Here is a 21,748-nt window from a genome sequence, read left to right as displayed (position 1 = left end):
ATGGGCCCTAAGTGTTATTGCCAGATTTATTTTTTCCTCATAAAATACTGTTCAGAAATCATCTCATTTGGAACTTGGAACCCAGTCATATATTGGAAGTTCAGAATTTTAGATATAAATCAAAACATAGTCAGGATTTTCTCAGATTATAGAAAATTCATGGCTTTGTACTTGCCTGGATTGAGTTCATACTATAAGACCTTTATTCCCTCAACCATTCATTTGTATAATACCGCCTGCCATGGTAATTCCTCCAGTCTATCTATCTAACTACATTGCCCTGTTAGCTGCTTTTCTTAACACATTTTGAACCATTGAACCATTTTGACTACAGGCATAATCCTGGTAAACCTTTAGAATTACTCTCAGTATTAGTAGTACTAAATCAAAGTTACAGAAGCTCAAGCACAGTGGAAGTGGAAGATTTTAAAAAGATTTTTTTTGTTTTTGAGTGGATACAGATTATTGTGGTGGTGCCTGGCACAATTAGAAACACAATGGAGCCACAGTCAAAACACTGGACAAATCCCCTTTCAAATTCAAAGACAATGTCACCATAAATGAGCATTCTGCATTGTTTTTTTCTAAGCTATGTCTAGGCAGTTTTCCAAAAAGGACACATGGAAACTAAATGATATTATGGGTCTTATGATGTGTAAAATAATGTATTTTGCTTACTAAAATATACAACACTTTTTATTCTGACTATCTGCCTCCCACTACCTCTCCCTCTCCTTGTGATCTCCTCAGATAGCAACAGGTCAAGAAGATTGTACAGAATAAGTGCAATAATATCTTGTATACTAATATATTCATTGAGGTCCATTGATTGAAATTTTTGCCAAATACCAAACTCCCAAGTTCAGCACATTCCACAATTCTACCTGCTATTTATTATTCAAAAGCAGGTTTGATCCTTATTTATAAGAATGAATAATAATACAATATTTCAAGAATGTATTTGATGATCACTGTTATGAAATGGGGTCACAACAATGAAAATGCACTCTATTGTGGAGCCAAAGGTGTTTTAACTGTCTTCCTCAAAAATATTCACTTGAGAATACTCAAGTGAGATTTAAGGGCTCAATCTCTTGCAGCTCAGACTGAAAAAATTGAACAAACTTTAAATCCACTAATAGTACATTTGTTGTAGTATCTCAAGTTGGGTCTGTATGTCTACATGTTTTTACATACAGTTCAGCCGAACTGGATAGTAGCCATGCAATTTAATAAAAGAAGCAGTTTAGTTATATTCAGCTCCCCAATTAAAACATGGAATTTCCTATTTATTAACTATACAACTCAAATAAATGCTAAAAAGTAGAGCATAATGAAGCCATTGTTTATTTTAAATTGGAAAAATAAATTCTGTTTTTTATTGGCCTCACATGGTTTGTAGCCATGTTTTTATTGTTCTCTTTCTGTCTTTTTCTGTCTCTTTCTCTCTCTCTCTCTCTCTCTCTCTCTCTCTCTCTCTCTCTCTCTCTCTCTCTCTCTCTCTCACACACACACACACACACACATGCACACACAGTAGGATGTTTTGTTTTTCACATCTGCAACTCACTGTCATAACTTTGGTTTTTGTGGTTGAAATAAAATTATTTTGCAGCCTGTTTATGCTGGGAGAAGTAGGTCATGAATAATGTAATGCTGAAGAGTGCAGCAAGACAGTGTACATTCAGTGTACAACGTAAAAGTGGGTTATATTTCCAGTTATAGATCCATAAATGTGTAAGTTATTCACTATTCAAGCAGCAAATGTGGAGGATCACAATTTGGAGGATCTGGCAGCTTGTATTATTATTATTATTATTATTATTAGTTGTAGTAGTAGTAGTAGTATTCTGATTATTATTATTGCTGTTATTATTATTGTCTCTTCCACATTTTTCCTTGCAATAAATGTGCGAACATTTGTTCTAACAAACTTCTGTTTTTCATTGTGGACATTGTTGTCTCTGGTCACACCATTTACAGCATGAAGGGCTTTTCATTCCTGAGGTTAATAAATATGCAAGCGAGAAAGCCACCATGCCCTTCCGTTATCACTACAGATCACTTGAAGCCAATCAACACCAAGCCCAACAAGGCTATTGCTTCAACAGCTTGGTGCCCTCTGCTACAGAATGTCCAATACAGTGCAGCGCTGTCACTGAGAGACCCCAGCCAAGGCCCTGAAACAAGCGTGCCATCTCTGTTTTAATAAAACTGGCTATCAACTTTCAGATGTGGGGCTTTCACCTTTTCTTTTTTTGGTTTTTGCATGCAGATGCACCAGTCATAAATCAGATACCATTTAAAAGTTGGCACCACTCCAAAGTTAGACTGTACAATGGATATTTCTATGGATTGCAGAAAATGGTGCTTGGACGCAATCAAATGACACAGTACAGTGCTATCTCATTATAGCCCAAACCTCTGTAAATTCAGACTTCTTTAAGACATGGATTTCTGGGTTTACATTTTAAGCTACTAGAGTCTCCCAATTAGGGAGCCCATACAACACCATTTTAATGAAGGGGTCTTGCATGCTTTCACATTCAGTACAATGATGGTGTATATTCATGAACACAATTAAAACTTTGAAAATGGTCATGCCTGGAAAAGTTAGACTTTTAAGTTAGCTTTCCTGACCTTTAAAGATTTCACTGGTGGTTGCTTTTACAAATCATACTGAAGTCTCATCAAATGCATAATTTGAAATGAAGGAAGATGAAACAAAAGGCAAGACATATCATGACCATGTATTTTTGTTAATATAAACTTAAATAGTATGTATCCAGCACAGTCGGTCTAAGGGCCAGATCTTGAGTAGAATATCACAGCAGGAGGTCCACTGTACAGGATCTTAAGTTAAATTAATCACAAATAACTATGTTTTAAGGGAAATGTTTGCATTTGCTGAAAGCCGCAAAAGACAGGCAATTAAATTGATCACCCTAATGCAGTGTTTCCCAACTCCAGTCCTCGGGACCCACTTGCCAGAAGGTTTTTGTTGTAACCAGTAGCTCACACACCTGATTTAACTAATCAAGGGCATTTTTGTGGTTTGATTGGTTCAATCATTAAATCAGGTGTGTGAGTTACTGGTTACAACAAAAACCTTCTGGCATGTGGGAAACACTGCCCTAACATCAGCCAGCTGTCAATCAAGGTATCAGCACAGATCTCAGACAACTGCTACTCATAAAAATGAATTAAACATATTGGTATTGGCTAGTTTGGATAGTTTTGTACCATTTGTACCATTGACTTTAGATTGAAAAATGGGTCTGAGTGACCTATACTGGAGGCAGTTTCCATGGCGGTAGTGAGTACAATCTCTCAGCATGACCAGGAAATGAGCTTCAGAAAAGAAGCCTGGTTTTGGCGTAGAGTAATGTACCTCTAGCACAGCAGGTCCACGGTTCCGATTTGGTTCTTATCAATGCTTAAACAGCAGTCATGGCAACCAAAAATATTGCCTTTTGGACATTTGGGAACATTTCAGATGCTATTTTAATTAGTCTTTGACTGCATCACACTGTTTTTGAAAACTGTTTAAAAACCGCACTTGTATTTAATTGTGACAAGAATGAAATGAGAACAAATGCTGCCTGAATCTAGGCCACAGACAAGAATAACACTCAATGAGGTGCACAGACACTAAGTGAACTGAAGGTAAAGTAAATGGTCAGTGGTAGGAGGTGCAAATCCTATAGACAGAATGATAATTTCAATAAAGTAATAATACTTTGTGGTATACAGTAATAATACTATACTATACACAGTGTCTACATTACAAGGTGGTATATTGTAATGTATAGTAATGTATAGTGTTGATCTGAAGAGAGGAACATTGCTGGAAAAATATAAGGGGAGCAGACTGTCATCACTTTATATTTCGCTTTGTTCTATAAAGTAAAAAGCAGAGTGTAACAGGTAGAGAAGGGATCACAGCTAATTGCATGGCATTGTGGGTAAAGGAAACCATCACCACACCAGCATATCATATAGCTGACCCTGCTGATCAAATACAATAATATGGTTACAGTATATGATATGCTGATTTCTTTACCCAAAATCTATTAATTTTTGCCAACCAAATATATTGAACATTGCCACAAGGTCATGAGGATATCAAATGTGTTGAATCAGAAATGCAGAGACTTTGGAGTGTGCATTTTCTAATTATACACAGTTCTGCTTGTGTCACTGAAAGTGAAATGTATTGCAACTGTTAATCTCTTGAGGCTCTGACTGATAACAGAAGCATAAATTCTTCAAAGGCCAGGGGGTACTTTTTTTTTTTTACCGACTTCAAAATGCATAATTTTCTCCCTCTACTTTTGATCATTGTTACTATGGTGAAAAAGCGAATGTTTTCTCCTTCATGCAAACTAAGCCATCTCATTGTACCTCCTGACTGTGGAGCTTATTCTCAGGTTAATTGGAGAGCCACACAAACAGAGTGAGGATTGTGGCAGTGCTCAGTGGTGCTCATTCTATATCACTTGGTGCTTTGGCTCCCAATTACTGTGGCATTAAAGGAAAGCTACAGGGTTTAGTTCTCAATTAGGTAAGTACACGCTGTCATTGGACTGACCTGTTTCCACGCCTCTCAGTGCTGTTCAGTATATGAAGAAGTGACTACTGGGAGGCATGTTAATTTCACAGCGTCATTCTGTCCAGAATGAAGAAGAGCGCTGGCTTATCAGAATGCTCTATTTATAAAGGGAAACATCACACACACACACATACTGGAGTTACAGCCATTTTTGTGCATTGTTCATATCAATTTCAGAAAACTGTAGAGTTCTGTCTTATGGCCTATGAACAGATGATATGAGCATTAATGTGATGGAAAGAGGAAAGTGTAAAGACAGAAAGAAACTGGTCATGATCCAAATCACGCCCTCTTCCTCATCGATGAAACAAGGTAATTTAATGGCTTGGCCACGTGTGGTTTCCACTAGAACTGGCTTACTTGTCCTCACTGATGATGTGACTGCTGGATTCTGGAGTGAGCAGAAACATTGTTGGATGGAGCTTCACCTTGGAACAGGACAATAGCCCCGAACATGCCGCAAAAGTCCTTCATTACCTAAAGTTGGAATTTTCTAGACTGGTCAAGTCAATCATTTGACCTGAATCCAACAGAACGTGACCTTGACCTGAATCCAACTGAAGGCAAAAGGCCATCACTGAAGATAGTCCTGGCAGAGCATCACCAGGGAAGGCAGGCAGGCAGTCAACAAATTTTAAGGATTTGCAACTATTTACTAGTACTTTATTTAAGATTATGTTAATTTGTCCAATTACCTTTGGGGTACTATATCTAAAATGAGCTGCAATTTTGACACAGTTCACACAATACAGATGTAAATTCCCACAAATTTAAGCTGACAATCTGCATTTTAACCTCATGCTTATCATTTCATGTATGCAGAAGAGCATCTCTGAACACACAGGGTGTCAAACCTCCAAGTGGATAGGCTACAGCAGCAGATGACTTAATAAGTCTGAAAAATAAGTAATAAATATGTAAAAAAGTGCTCACTGAGTGTATATCAAAAATAATTGTTTGAGTGCGCTTCTGACTTGGACTAAGAGGCAGACTTACAGTGAAGTAAGAAGCAGGAGCATAGAGGACTGGTTATGATAGTGTTTCCATAACAATCTCTGTTCCCAGGCTGCTGGCGCAAGCTATCTGGCATGATGTTTCCTGTGGTTTGGTTTGAGCCTCTGGTTCTGATTAGCCTAAATCAAGCCGGGGTATATTTTAAATGCCACATTCTAGTATATATTTTTGTATTATTTCCTTTCTCCATTCAACAAATATTTTTCTCTGAGGCTGAAAGAAGGAGGACCTATACTATATGTGGCGTGGTATCTTTCCTGCTGGATGCGCAGTTGTGATCCAGGAATGAACCTAAATAAAACATTTTTATCATTCATTCCTAATACTAAGCGGTCATTTACTGTTCATTCTGTAACAGAGGATCCTTTGTCTGTTGCTTCAGCAGGTGGCACAGTCGAGCAGATTTATTGGGCTAGCATAAATAGCGCTTGGCATACTGTAAGATCCCAGCAGGCCTTTGGAAGCTGTATCTGCTCTAATTAAAGAGCAGGATTAGAGTCATAGCGGCAGATGTGGAAGGCACAGCTCCCTTTGTTTAAGCAGCGGAACTAGAAAGGGCTCACGGCTCTTCCCTCTCATTCTGGAGAAACTGAGCTGATTTAGCGAGCGGGGGAACACCGCGGAGAGCCCCCTAAATCAGACACCTAACGAGAGGGTTCCCCCGGCTGGCGTGGGCAAAACCACGAAGCCCCCCCCCCCTCCCCTACTGCACATCCTTTCAAACGATGGCAGCCGTCCTCCCACCCCCTGTCCCCTGTCCGCCCACGCTGCCTCCTGGTGCCCGCTTCCATTCAGTGCTCCTTTCAGCGGATGGCTGCTCGCGTGTGGGCGGAAGACCAATTTCCACCAACCTTTACTGAGTGCTCCGCACGCGTCGCACCGCACCCCGCCCCCCCCCCCCCCCACCCCCTAAAAAAGTGTAATGAAGCAGTAAATTCAAATTCAAAGCATACCATCTAATCTGCTATGTGGTGGAAAGGTGGGGGTTGTCAAAGAAAGGCATGGAGGATTCTGTACACTCTGGCAACCTTATGTTCTGGGGGGTTTTTTTGTTCTAAAGTGATGAAATGTCAGAGGCTTCTTCTATGTGTGCGTTGTAATCTCTTTGGACCCTCTCTCTTTGCTCTACTCTAGTGGACTGGGGCCTTTTCTCTCTCTCTCTCTCTCTCTCTCTCCCTCTCTCTCTCTTACACTCTCCCCTTGCCTGTGGCCCACAGCATCTGCGCCCGTCTCTCTGTGGCACGAGGAGACCTGCTTAACATTTTTACTTCATTACATTTTTCAAATACAAATCCTGTCCTGAGGTAATCGACTTGTGTACTCATGGTCGTATTCTCTCGTCCCCACTCGCCTTCCTTTACTCCGGAAGACTCTGAACAGATTATGCCCAGTAAAGAAAACAGCTGGAGTGCCTAACCTCAGTCGAAATGTGCAGTCCCTTCTCAGCATGAGCAATTTGACTTTGTTAAAGAAGTCGCAGAGGGAAGGCCTCCACAACAGAATAATAGAGAATGTACATTGTGTTATTGGTGAAATGACATTGGCGTGCTGGAGGACTGTTTGCGCGTTCTTGGCTGTGCGTCGAGCTGCCGCAAGCCGCAGACGCCACAGTGATGTGATGGGTTCTGACACTGGGGGCAGAGCTCCCTCTGTTCAAACATGTCCAGATATTGCACAGAAGAAGAAAATTCTACATTACCTCAGCCGTCTGCCTTTATGGAAGCAGAGCCGCATCCAAGCGTTTTTTGGGAATACAGCTAAAGCAAGCATCTCACGAAAGAAGGTCGGCGGGGAGTGCCAGAGAATGAAGGCCCTCTTTTATATAAAATCAGCTTCAAATCAGGCTCAGAAGCAGCTGAGTGTGGGCACTGCAGATCCATTCAGTGTGACATTTACAACCGGTTTTCACCTGCTCCTCTGACAAAGGAACATTTGTTTCGCATAAAAATACTTTTTTCAAGTATGACATTTATAGGTGTACCTTGTAGTATCAGGCGGAAGGTGCATGGTTTTTTTCCACAGGGTTTTAAATGGTTTTTTTTAGCAGTTTCATTAAATGAGCTATCACCTCTCACCTATCACTAGCAGGATAGCTATCACCGCTGACTTACTGAGTAGAATGGATGGGAGTATGCATTTGCTGCAGAGTTAATAATGAATAAAATCACCATTATTGTTTTAATCACCAGTGTTGAGTGACAAGTGGGTTTGGTATCCATTAGTTCCTTTTCGCTGAAAATAAAACTTTCCTTTGCTTACAGCTTAGTGGAGTAGGTGAAGACAATGAAAGAAAAACTTATCTAGCTGTTTCTTTCACAGCTGGAAAGCAGAAGGGAGTAATGTGAAGTGATTTCGATTTAGTTAGTCAGTCTTTAAAACAATTGTGCCCATTGTTTTCATTTGCTCCAAAAAAAAAAAGTTGTGGAAAAAAAATCAGAGACTTTTTAGTGCTCAAACCACCTGCCAAAATCCCAAGCAGAAAGTACCGCTCCTTCTGGTCCTCAGTCTCCCTTTCTTCCTCTGTCTGTCTTTCCCTGCTGCTCTCTCACTCTCCCTTTTTTTTCCAAAGCAAGAATTCAGATTGACCCCCTCCCAGCTCTTCAGCGTTAGTCAGTAACTTGGAGCTTTTGGGGGAAGTTTTGCCAGCTCCCGAGCCGGAGAGGGCTGAGGAGGAAGCAGCCCGCAGCAGGCTCCTCAGAGACCGGGACAGGGGCCGACCATGTTCTCCCCGAATCAGACAGGACGCTGCCGCTCGCTCCTGACCCTCTCCCTGCTGGGGCTCCTGGGGTCGGTCCTGGATGTTACCCGCGGGCGTGCCGCGCAGGACGAGGATTACTACATGCAGGAGCTCCTCTCCCGGGAGCTGTACTTCCGCGTCCAGGGATCCGAGGACCCCGCGCCCTCCTCCCAGCCTCCGGACGCCCGGAGTGGGGAACGAGCCAGCCCCAAAACTGCTAAGAAAGGTCTCAAGGACCAGAGGGAGAAAGCCAGTCAGACTGACAAAATGACCAGTGATGCTAAGACAGGTAACTTTTCTCTGCTCTGAATGAATTTTGTTTTTAATATAGGTTCATTGTGTTGCAAAAATATTCATTTTCATGACACACACGCACACTTGCCCACACGCATGCTTGCCCGCACACACGTGGCACACACACAGGCACACATTGATTTCTTTACTCGAGGTCAGGCAAAATTTTTCCTGATATCTTCCAGAAACAGAAGTGTAAACATGAATGGTTCCTTAAAAGAGAAAAAAAATTCAATGTTATATTTGTAAAAACTGCAAGTAAAAATAAATAATGGGAAAAAAATGTCATGCTGTTTTAATAATACTCATAGCAGCTGGTTTTCACTGTATTGTTATACCCATGGAGAATTCTCACCAGTCTGTGGTGCTGGAGCCCCTCATGTTTACTACAATGACTAATACTGAGGTCATAATTAAAATGCTCTTTGGTTAATCCCAGCCAAATCCACAGATCACAAGCAATAAGCAGTTTTTCCATTTTAGGAAATACATTTTTGCAAATATGTAAGCCGGTCAGACATACTTTAACTGCTGGGAAAAAGTAAAGAAATGAAATATTTAAAATACCCTCAGATTATATTCACAAAGGTTGTTTGTTTTGAGAATATAATATACTTTAAAAGTTATGGCTTGTTAAGCCATGTCGTCCACAATATTTCAGATGGGTTAGTTTGGGTTGGTTAATGACTGCTCATCAATATTTGACAGCTCTTTGTGGTTATCAGATGGTTGTGGATCCTCATAAAGAATATTTGCAGTGAATAATTGCAACTGAGCACCACAGGATGTTGATAAATGGCAATGTTGAAGGGGAGTTCAGACATTTCTGAGTCATTAAACAACACCTTGGAAGGATTAGAAAAATAAACTTTCGAATCGGTGTTTGCAAACAGCTTAAAGCCGAATTAAGAGTTAGAACAAGTCAGTACACGCACACATACCCACGCATGCACACATACCCACACACACAGCAGGAGGTACAACATACAGAATGGTAGATTCATTTTTGATCAGGTAACAAGAAGGAATATTTATTTTTGACATAACAAAATACAAACATACAAGTAAAAATTTCAATAATTGAAATTATTTTTCAGTACTGACTAGTTTTCTAAACAAATCTGGTGATTTAATAATTGCTCTTTATTATATTGCAGAAGGACCAAGTAAAAGCAGATATACAGACAGGCTTCTGTATGAATGTGAAATAAATACATATTCTTCCTAAAATATGATTTCTCTTTCGTTGGCCTCTTTTTGTGTAGACACTTGCAATGAAGCTCAGAGATCAGACATGAGAATGCAATATTGACAACAGCAAGGTGGTCCCCACAAGCAAAGTCATATTGAACACCTCAGGGTAAATCAGGAACAGATTGAACTGCTGATGCAAAGCATGTGAACCGCTCGGTTTTCAAGAGTAAAATATCCTGAACCGTGAGGTCTCCAGGCGTTATTATGACAGGGCACTTTCTACTGCAGCTTTCTTGCTCAACAGGTTAACCTTTTGTACAGTTTGGAAGGAACCCCTAAGTCCGAAGGAATCAAGTCTAGAGCGGACAGGAGGGTAATTAGGGGCAGCTGTGTCTGCAGTCAGAAACGTGTTCAGGCATCAGTGGACACATGCCTCCACAGTGACACTTGCTGCAGGTGTAGATTTTACAGCAAAACAGCTTGGCTTTAAGCTTGGTTTCTTTATGAACCTTCCAAGGCTATGCTATGGTTGTAGCCTAAAGCTCTGCTTTGCATTGCCAGGTTCAGTAATGTCTTACTAAACACTACACGACTTTCAAATTCCTAACATAATCAAAACAAGAGATCATCTGACATTTAATAATGCCTGATAAATACTGGTGTTTCCATCCTAGAAATGCTCTCACTGCACGTGTGGTCACATTGGGTCACACACTACAGGAGTCTTGCCTAAAGACTTGTGATAAAATCTCTCCCGATCCTTTCCAGTCTGCCAGAATATAAAAGTGAAGGTTCGGGAGATCTGCGACTGAATCTTGAAAATGACACAATCTTTACTACAAATCCTGTACGGTATGCTAGGCATGGTTATCATATCCATTTTAACCAATTGTGCATTGTGGAAGCTGTAAAATTATTGAGGTAAGGCAAAGGCATAATGCCTCTATTTTTATGACAACGCTGTTCTTTTCTTTGCCTTGCAGAGCAATTAAAAAACACATCTAACATATGAGCTACGACACAACCTGACGTGCGTTCAACCGGCGAACATTCCCGGCAAACTGTTTGCAGCAAACAGTTACTGTTGAACGATTTCTAAATGATCATTTCATTTAGTTCCACCATCGATAGCTTTTTAATAGAAATGGACGCAACTTAGGTCTAACAATGCTAGCTGGTTCATTAGCTGCTTACCTGGAACTTTTTACAAAGGTAAGAACAAATATTACACTGATTCAAGTGAATTATAACAGCCAAATGATTATCAACTTTTGTTGTCTCTGCATCGTCCTCATCGGTAGGCATTTTTGTTTGGCACTACCTTTTCAATCTGTTAGCTAACGTGCGTGGCTAACAGAAAAAAGTTTGAAACGCTAACGTTAGCCATCTTGAACGCGCCTCTGGTTTAAAAATTCCCTTCCCTCTTCTCCCACACCAGCTTTTAACCCATGTTATCTGTAGTCATCAGCAGGTGTGCAATTGGCTTTAAGTAATAACAGATGATTCCTGACATATGATTACCAATTCGAGGTAGACCTGAGTGGAACACATGCAGAATGGCTTTAAATCTGAAGACCAGTTCCTTTAACACATTGAAAAAGATGGTTCCAGAGGTTTCGCAAATCTGTGGCAACACATCAAAGCCAAACAGTCTACCCAAGATATCGACTGCTAAAATGTTAGAGTGGTGTGCACATTCTTGTCATTTAAGATGTTTGGGATCACATACAGGATATTACACATAAAATGTGCAGTAGCCTATCCACAATAAATTCTCTTCTTCTTCTTTTTTTTCATGGAGGCAGAAGCAGAATACATATTTAACCATTAAACAAAGCTATCTGGTAACCCCTGCTTTGCTTGGGTCACTCTGCCCCCTTGGTCCTTCTCATTGGCTGATGCTCCCCCTTTGTCCTTCTCATTGGCTGGTGCTCTCCTTTGGTCCTTCTCATTGGCTGCTGTGCAGATCTCAAGAGCTATTGCTGCTTACTATGCTCACCATTCTGAATCCTCTCTTTCATTCATCTAGAACACCTTCCGCCTTTTACTCTGATCAGATCATTCTCAAGTGGCGGATGTATACTTCTCCTGTAAAGCATTGTAGTATGTGGCAACAATGCTTCTGTCTCCTGTTCATACATCTCAGATTTACTCTTCTCTGGCTCCCCAAAATGGCACCATATTGCATTACCTCTTTTATAGTTCCAAGCCGTGATCATAGAGCGGAGGTCAGACGCACATAAGCAAGCACATGCTTGTCGGGGTTAGTAAGTGTGTACCCCTTCACTTTACATAAACAATTGAGTGCTACTTAAATTATGCAGAGTAAAAAATAAAAATATAACAAAGGCTGTGCTGCCTGGAAGTCATGATGATCTGCGGAAATATACAGTAGTTTCCTTTATTGGGTTAATTCATTTTCATTTCCTTTGACTGCTAGTGCCATTCCTTATCCATACTCAGAGGTTGCCCATTTACTAACTCCAATTGATGATTGACTGTTTCAGTCTATTCTCTCTTCTTGATTGTTTTTTGTGTTGCTCCTACTGTATGAAGTCCCTTTCCTCCTTGTTTTTACTGAACACCTAGTGCTCATAATGTGGGTGTTGTCATTTGCATGGCATTATGAACATATAATTAGGCCTGAATGGACAGCATAATCATTATATCTTTTTTAGGCCTTCCATTATTGTCGGAGTTCATTCTTTATGATGCTCTGAATAGGTAGTTGGTAAGACTTCTCACTTGTCTGAATGATTCCAGATGGAACAGTTACAACCTAGGATCTGGACTGAGTTGACATCCACTCTCGGAAAAAACCCCCGGATCTTTGGCTTGTCTCCATATAGGAACCATTTTCAGTTCTCTATGGAACCCTCCATCAAAGTGTTCCTTTTGGAACCATTTTTTTCTGAGCGTGTATAAATGCACATTAACTCTGAAGGTATGCATTCTTAGCAAATTCAATAAGTTCTCATGAGGGATTTGATTAAGACTGAAACCTCTAGCCTAGACATTACCAGTTCAAGTCTGGCAATGGGAGCCATTGGGACATGGTTGGCTTGTTCCCGACAGAGTTAGTGGGGCTTTCATGGATGTTAGTCATGCTGACTTTGAATAGCACGGAGATAGCTCCTCCTATTGACATCAGAGTACCCACAGGCTAACAGCTGCCATCAGTGAGAGATATTCTTCTGCTGTTCTCAGTATTAGCTCACCAGTGGTACAGTATGGTCTGTATTGTGAAAAATAATCCCTTTCTTACAGGCAAGTATATAGGTGGATTGAATTCATTTCACTTGCTCTTCACACAGATGTGGGTGGTACAGCATTGACTGGAGAGACACTATTGGTGATGCCAAATTAAGTGGCAAATCATTATACAATGACCCATGAGGTCTTAAAGAGAGCAGGTGTGAAGAAATATGAAATCACACGCAAGATTAATTCTTAGCTAATTCATATGAGAGTGAGTGGGAGCTCCTTGTCTTCAAGTCTCAAGCCAATACGATTTTGGGTACTTCTGTCTTCAGCAAATAAACCTTGCTTGCATATATGTTCCTGTTCAGGACCACGCAGACAATGGGGATTGGGTCACTTAACCTTCAGAAATACCTATTTATGTGCCTTCTGTGACAAATGACTGTGTTAATAAAATTGTGATGATTTCCCCAAACCCAGCAAAACCTGGAAATAAGAAAGTTGAGAAAAACAAGAAGGGCAATTTGAAGACACCAAACAGCATCAGTGAAGGAGAGGGACATTACAAGCCTCCCAGAGAGGGTAAGTGTAAGTGAAAATAACAATACTTGCTATGGAAATCCATGGGCTTAAAACGGCTTCCCAAGTGTAGATCATATTTGATCAACTCACTGATGCCATAAGAAACTATGCATGCAGGGAGGGGCAGGGTACCAAAAACATAGTAAGAAATTACAAATGTGTCTGACTCCTCTCAGAAAGCTAGAGCCTTTGAAACAAAATATTTTCATCAAAGAAAAACCTGGCAAGGAATCATACGCTTCAAATTAAATGAAGTCATCGGCACATCCCCTGCTTTTTTGAAAAACAATTTTCTTTTCTTTTGTCGGGCTGCCATGGATCATATTATAATTGTTCAATAGAAGCCAGAATCAATTGGATTTTTTTTTTTGTAATTTAGACAGTGCTGATTGCACAGTATAGTGTTCAAAGAAGATACCACATTGCACCAAGGCATCTGTCTTCCAGGACAGTAGCTTAGAAGCTTGACAATTGGTCAGCAACACAATATCTTTTGGGCGAGGCTGGGTGCTGCTGTAGAGCCGTTGCCATGGGGACACCAGCGACACAGTGAAAATCCTGCATCAGCTCATGACAATCCGCAACGGTTAAGCTGGAAAGGAATACCAAATAATTCACAAAAAATGTTTTGAGAGGCAAATTAGTACAGAAGAGGGAGGCATGCTACAGTATGTGGCTAAAGTTGCTTTTCCAATATCCTGTAGTTAAAATCTCTGAATGGAAAAACAGATAGATAATAACACTTGAGTTGCAATGCTTGCCAGTTTCAGATCAATCAGGGATGGAAAATCCGCCAGGGGGAACATTACAGTGTGGGAAGATACATCAGCAACTACATTGAACTGTGTGTAGTCCAGAAGATTGTTAACAATTTTCACAGGGGGAAATGTGGTTTTAATTATTCAAGCACACAGTAACTGCTGGTAGCCGCATATTGCATGCCCAAAAGAAGCTTATTATCTGAAGGGACATAAATACAGCACATACATACAATGGGCTCCAGAATTATTGGCACCCTTAATAAAAATGAAGAAAAAACAACACAGATAATAATGTGTTAGTTCAAACCTATAGGAAAACAATATACTTTTATTTAGATACAATACGCAATGTTAAGTAATCTGAATACCACAGGTGCCAAAATTATTGGCAGACCTGACACTTATTGTAAAACAAAGTGAAATTGGCAGTACAGTTTTACTTTAATTTAGTTCATCTCAGTCTAAAGGAACTACATTGTGTCATTCCATCACTTCCTGAGTATAGAAATGAGGGAACAAGCATGCAAAATCCCTTTGCCAACCATCAGAGTGGGAAAATCCAAAGAACTGACAATTCAGAAGCCACAGATGGTAATTGACCATCACAATGGGTACAGAAACATACATAAACCCATATATGGGTAGAATGTCATATAGCGGTATCATATATCATATAATCATACAAAATGTTTTGAAGTGCAGCTGTCTTGGGAACAGGTCGGCAACTTATTCAGACCTTTTCTGTTACCCACGAACGTTAGCCAACATTAGCTAACAGATTGAAAAGGTAGTGTATGGCAAACAAAAATGCCTACCGATGAGGAAGATGCAGAGAGAACAAAAGTTGATAATCATTTGGCTGTTATAATTCACTTGAATCAGTGTAATATTTGTTCTTACCTTTGTAAAAAGTTCCAGGTAAGCAGCTAATGAGCCAGCTAGCATTGTTAGATCTAAGTTGTGTCCATTTGTATTAAAAAGGTATCGGTGGGGAACTAAATGAAATGATAATTTAGAAATCATTCAACAGTAACTGTTTGCTGCATACAGTTTGCCGGGAATGTTCGCCGGTTGAATGCACGTCAGGTTGTGTCTTAGCTCATATCTCAGATGTGCTTTTTAATTGCTCTGCAAGGCAAAGCAAAGAACAGCTTTGTCATAAAAATGGAGGCATGACTTGGGATCATTTATTACAGGAACTGATTCAGGAGTTTCATTTATGTGACTAATGGCATTTTTTACTCATTTTGGTGAAGTCAAAGATAATTTGATTGAAGACATAAGAATTGCATTGACTCATCAGAACAGCTGCTATTATTTAAAGAGATTTTGTATGAAATATTACTCTGCAATGGTTATGATGCATTCCATTTTCATTATACTTCAATGCGTTGGGAAATACAGTTGTACATGATTCATAAAGCCAGTCTCATAAAAGGTGTTTGTAAATGGAAGGCATCATCCGATATTTATTTCATTGCAAAGAGACAGTTAACAGCTTCAGTGCTTAACCTCTGTACTGTAGATCATACAAGGCTATTACAAATCTATTTGCATTTCATTTTCTCAATAAATAATATTCAAGGATAGACAAAAGTAAAAAGAAAGTGGGTCAAATGTGTAATTGTTTTGGATTCAAATACTTTTCCCTGCTCAATAGTCTTGGTGCAATTAAGCCAAACAAGAGGTCTAGAAGGCGGGGTGTTTGGTGTCCAATACACCAGACAAGCTCGGTCTGTTGAAATGTTTTTTTTGGAACAAACCCCTGTGACAACTGGCTGCTACAGTATGCTATGTAGTCTGGTTTGTATTGTTTTGGTTGTGCTCTAATGTGTGTGTTATTTAGAGCAGTCGGACAGTAACTGTAATAGCAGGAACAGTGCTCATTTATTTTTGTGTCTCTAATTGGCTAAACTGATGGAAATGAATTGTGGATTGTATGCAGTTCAGCAATTAGAGCTTTAAATCAGAGCAACATTGTGACTTTATTTAAACTTTAAACATATGTCACACCTTCATATGCCCATATTAAATATTTTATAACATTGGACTGAACAGAACATCAAATTGATTTTGACAACTGGCATTGTTATATTGTACATTCTATTATTCAGTAAAAAAGATAAAAGCATGAGCTAATTTCCATTATTTCAATTGTCCTACTACAGAATCTTTGCTGACAAATGTAATAACTAATGTAGTAACGTCATTCTCATGAAGCGTTATACATGCTTTATAAAATCCTTATTAAGTTCTGCACAGATGATATACAGTAACTGAGAAAATACCTGTTAGTGTTAGGTGGCGAGACATTTATGGGGGAGGCAGACACACTAGTTAGTTAGGCTCTAAAGCATATCATTAGCACTTACAGGTAGCAGTCTAATGTCTCTCTCCTGAGGCAGATGACTCACAGTTTCACTTTCTATAGGCTACTACATACATGATGCAAATATACTGCATACTGTAGCAAGCTGCTGCCACATTGGTTATGAAAGTTAACACAAGACTTCAGCCCTGGAACTAATGCGCTGCAAACTCGGGCAATCAGGCCGAGCGCTTGGCATTTCCGAAAAGGATCGTTCCAGAGAAAAGGAGAAAAACATAGGTATCCTTCCCAGAGAATTCATCGTGGACTCGTTTCCTCGACGGCCGTGGCTCCGCTGTTCATGTGAGGACAGACTTGGCCATGTGACAGAGGAGTAATGGAAACCATGTGCAGCATATGCTGTATGTACAAACAGACATATGTGGAGGCGGAAATACCTGCTTTGAAATCCCATATCTGTGGTCTGGAGAAACCTCCAAGCGGCAGATTCCAATGAAATGGCTGATAGCTGTCAGGACTACACAAAGTCGGACTTTGGTTTTAAGATAAAATTGATGGGACCTCTCAAATGAATTTAGTACACTATGGGCCATATACGGTCCACCCTGGATCTTATAAGAGTCCTTGTACCAGTGATTCATCAAATGGTCTGGTCTCTTTTTATTTCTCCAATATTCAAAAAGAGACTACTCCTCATACAATGCAGTTTGGGGATTTTTTATATACAGTATGTGATATTTAAATCATTGCCTAAATTGGGGAATCGCTATGATATATTGAAAGAATGTGTTACTGAGATATATCAGGTTTGTCATTTCACTTATGGTATAAGAAAAAAATACAAAATGATGTGCTATACAGTAACTAATAATTTGGGTAGAATGATTTCTCAATGTTGTTTGGAAGCAATAACCATGTGGCATTTTCATGTTGAACAGCAGGTCATTTAATTTTAGACCACAGAAATTACTTTAATTGAGTAAATAAGTGGGAAGCAGCCTCAAACAAAATGCCATCAATTTATTCATTTGGCATTTAGCTTGTGAGTTTTCAAGATCAGGCTTGATACGATGCTAGATACCCTAGTTTTTAGGTAAAGTAATCATTAGGTACACTTGAGTGGTAGGAAAATGGCCTACATTGTTGGGCTGAATGGCTTGTCTTTCACATTCTTGCGCTGAATGTAGCGTAGTGGCTAAGGTACCTGACTGGGACCTGGAAGGCTGATGGTTCAAGCCCTGGAGTAGTCGTGATAAGATCCGCACAGCCGTTGGGCCCTTGAGCAAGGCCCTTAAACCAGCATTGCTCCAGGGGAGGATTGTCTCCTGCTTAGTCTAATCAACTGTACGTCGCTCTGGATAAGAGGGTCTGCCAAATGCCATTAATGTAATGTAATTTGCACAGCTTTCTGGCTATTCAGCAAGGCCCCTAACCCAACATTGCTTCCTGGGCACCGCACGGTAACTGCCCATTGCTCCTAAGCAACTAGGATGGGTCAAATGCAGCGGACTAATTACCCCACGGGGTTCAATGTAGGATGTCTGTTATGTTCGAATATTTATTCACATACCATCCATGTTGTACAAAATGTACAAAAGAACTGTTGTTTTTCAGAAGAAAATCATTAAGTGGAATACAAGCCCAGCTCAACGCCAGTAAGTGTGAGAAGTTGTTTGAAAGTCACCTTCATAATAAAGGCAGCATGCCTAAATGGGTTACAGCAAGAGTGAGACAGAAAACTGTAGGAACTGCTGGTGTCCCTAGAGAGGGGAGCCTACCCCATGAATATCACCCTCTGCATCAAGTACTTCCAATAAAAACAGCCTTCCAAATGCCCCTAGCAATCAGAAGCTTTGTTATCCAATTGCTGTGGCCTGAGAGCCTCTCATGTGTGTTTGGCTGTGTGCGTGAATTTAAAGCAAACAGTGTCAAAGTCTTCTGAAAGACATAATTTAAGTGTTTATTTTCTTAATTCACTGAGATAAGGCTGTGAACTGTTCATGCATAAGCTTGCCAACCAAAATATTCTGTAACAAAGTCCATTTTTTTGTTCCTGGAGCTTGTCTGAATTACTTAACGCTCCATTTTGCATTGCACAATGCCAATTATTGCAATTGTAGCAATAATGCAATATGCGCATCAATGTTGAAATGCACACATGCAATGTTTTCTGCAATGCTGAACGCAGGTTTGTTTTGACCCAGTGCTGTGCATAAGACAATTCAACTTTTCTACTAGAATTCTAGTGATTCTCACCACACATATGTACATGCACACACACATTGAGGAAGGAAAATGTTGAAGTGTCTGTGCAAGGACTGCTCCAAAAATAATAATATGAAAATAAAAAATTAAATAAAGCTTGAGAGTGGAAAGTACATCAAGGGTCTACCGCCCATTTTTTGGTGGTATGTTATTCTTAACCAACTTGACAGATGGCCTTTCGTTTCAGTCGCTAAATGCCTTCCGTTTTCATTTCATACTCTTCTTTCCCACTCAGGGCTGTGTAATTTATGCTGTTTGTATTTTGTGGAGCAAGGCCCATTTCTTTTGATTCCTTTGTGATTATCAGGCCGTAAAAACGCATTTGTGTGTGTCCATGTGTGCCTTGGGCTTGCGAAGTAGACTGCCTTGATTGCAGCTCACAGAAAGATGCCTTCATGCCAAGCTGAGAGAAGCATTCTGGCTCCACTGAAGCCCCAGTTCTGCAACTGGCAGTGTGCTTTTGTGATTGGATGAAATATCAATCATCAGCCAATTACCATCAGTGAATCTGGTGCCTAGTATATTTTTTGTCATGCATTTTATAATTGATTATTAGAAAACTGTGTGGCATTCATTTGTCTTTATTGTGCAGTTATATTAGCTTGGTATGTTGGCTGGTGGAAGATGTATTGTTCATTTGATTTGTGCCTTTATAGTAGAGGATAGGATTTAAACTGTGTGATTTGAATATGGGCTGGCGTGTAATTCAATAAGGCTGGCTATTTAATGACACTGGTGATATTCAGAATACAAATCATAGTGCACCATTGCAGGAGAGCTTGCAACATAGTTTAGTTTAGTTTACAACTTTATTGTTGCTGGGACAGCGCATTAATCAATATGACTGTAAATGTGCCAGTATTAGCCAACTGGCTAGTTTTCAACTACAGTCCCTGGGCAAGATGGAAAAGCCATTAAAACACATTATTTTTATAATGGCAAGCAAGTCACATATGATGCTACAAATACATGATTGTTGTTTAGAACAGCATTTTTTAAAGGAGTAACATGGTGGTTGATCCCAATTTTTAGGTTTTTATATGCAAATTGCACAAGAGGGCATTGACGAAATGCAATGAAAGTATTAAATGTGTCTGTTCTTTAGTTTTAGAGTAAGTAAGCGTTTTAAATTTATGGTCCTATTTTCAACCGGTTGAGAATGTTCTCCTTGTGTGGGTTACACAAGGATAACCACTCCCCTTATCCCCCTCCTATACCTTGTGACCAATAGTTTGCACCACTGGTCTAGGCAAGACATTAGGTTCACTGAAATTGGACTGCCTTTTAAGGACTATTAGAGTATTTCTGGTTAGATTCAGTTAGCTAGTTTTCCCAGATGTCCTCAAGTGTCCCCAAACCTCTCCAAATACAAAACATCTGCATATCTTTTTGTCCTGACACATGACTGATCAGAAAAGCTTATTTTTCTATTAAAGCAGATTTCAAACAGATACAAAATGTAAAGAAAATTAACCTTCAAGTGTGTTTTCACTTTTCACTTTCACTGTTTTTATAAAGCTCTCCAAAAAGGATTGTTCAACCCAACACGTTCTAACAAATCTGCATCCCATTTAAAATTGAACTTTATTTCAAAATTAGGTTAACCAGAGCCCCATAGCTTTTGGCCCTGTTAGCCAGTACAATTTTTAGGTTTACATCAGCGATATTCCTAAACTGTCCGTTGCCGGAATATGACACATTATACCTTGTTGGAAGGGGTAGGAAACCCTGTACAAGAAGCGTGCCATGTTTTACATTAGTTTGCTCCTGAAATGACCTAGCAATGCATATACGCAACATTAACAAGTAGTTCAAGATGGCATTTGCATTTGCTTAGGTGTAGTCCTGGCAATAAAATAAATAAACTTCAACGTTAGTCAGAAAACAGTCATAGCTTCATAACCAGGTGGGATATTTGGTTAAGTATGTCTGTATCAAATAATTCGCATAACATACCTGTCTTTCTACCAACCCTGCTTGACGTGGAATAAAAGTGAGCTTAGAAATATTGTGCTTATTCATCCAACTTCTGAATTGTATATTTTTGTTCTTATATTGGAACATAGATAAATGGTATCAAGGATTGTTAGAATATGCCTTTTATTTTCTGAGTCTGTGACCAGGTCAGGGTTGTAAAGCATGGCATGGGGTAGCCTGCTGTTTTATTGCCCTGCATTGCAAATGAGAAATCTAAAACTGACAGCTAATTGGAATCTAAACTGCTGTTCTTGCTAGCTGAGAATCTTTTTAACAATCTAGCATTGCCATTTTATTACGTCACAGTTTTTTATATGGTATAAACATATAACACGAACACAACAATAATTTGAGACGTCGACGACTCAACCACAAGGGGGCAGAGTGGATGGGGTTAATATGCCAATCTATTCAGAAAATGGAAAAATATCTGTCAAATATCACTGAAAGGAAGTTCCTATTAACACCAATGGGACCAATATTCTCAGCCATATAATGGAAGTCAATAAAGCCAAGAAATAAACATGTCTTAAAAATGTTTTCTTTTCATTAAGTGAGGGGTAGAATCGTAGATGTCACTGCTGATGCATTATTAGCGTTAATTAGCATCAGTTATGCTAATATGTATCCAAGCTAAAGCACGGCGCCACAAAATGTTGATAACCATGTGAGTGCTGGGTGTATGGTGTTATCATAATGACAGATGTAGTAATTAATAGTGCGCAGTACATATGCATGTGCAGCATGTTTGCCCGGGCCTTCACATGCTGCACGCAGATGGC

General features: G+C 39.7%; 1 protein-coding gene across 1 annotated transcript in view; it reads left to right on the top strand.

The window, feature by feature from the left end:
* Positions 1-8,168: 8,168 nt before the first annotated feature.
* cpxm2 (carboxypeptidase X (M14 family), member 2) overlaps positions 8,169-21,748 on the top strand; it is a 43,798-nt gene continuing 30,218 nt past the window's right edge. The window contains exons 1-2 of the mRNA XM_061231280.1: positions 8,169-8,652; positions 13,533-13,634. Of these exons, the coding sequence (XP_061087264.1) occupies positions 8,346-8,652; positions 13,533-13,634 (409 nt within the window). The 5' untranslated portion in view covers positions 8,169-8,345. The remainder of the gene's footprint in view (positions 8,653-13,532; positions 13,635-21,748) is intronic.

Source organism: Conger conger, chromosome 2 (genome assembly GCF_963514075.1).
Source record: "Conger conger chromosome 2, fConCon1.1, whole genome shotgun sequence".
Lineage (NCBI taxonomy): Eukaryota > Metazoa > Chordata > Actinopteri > Anguilliformes > Congridae > Conger > Conger conger.
This window is presented reverse-complemented; position numbering and strand designations above follow the sequence as displayed.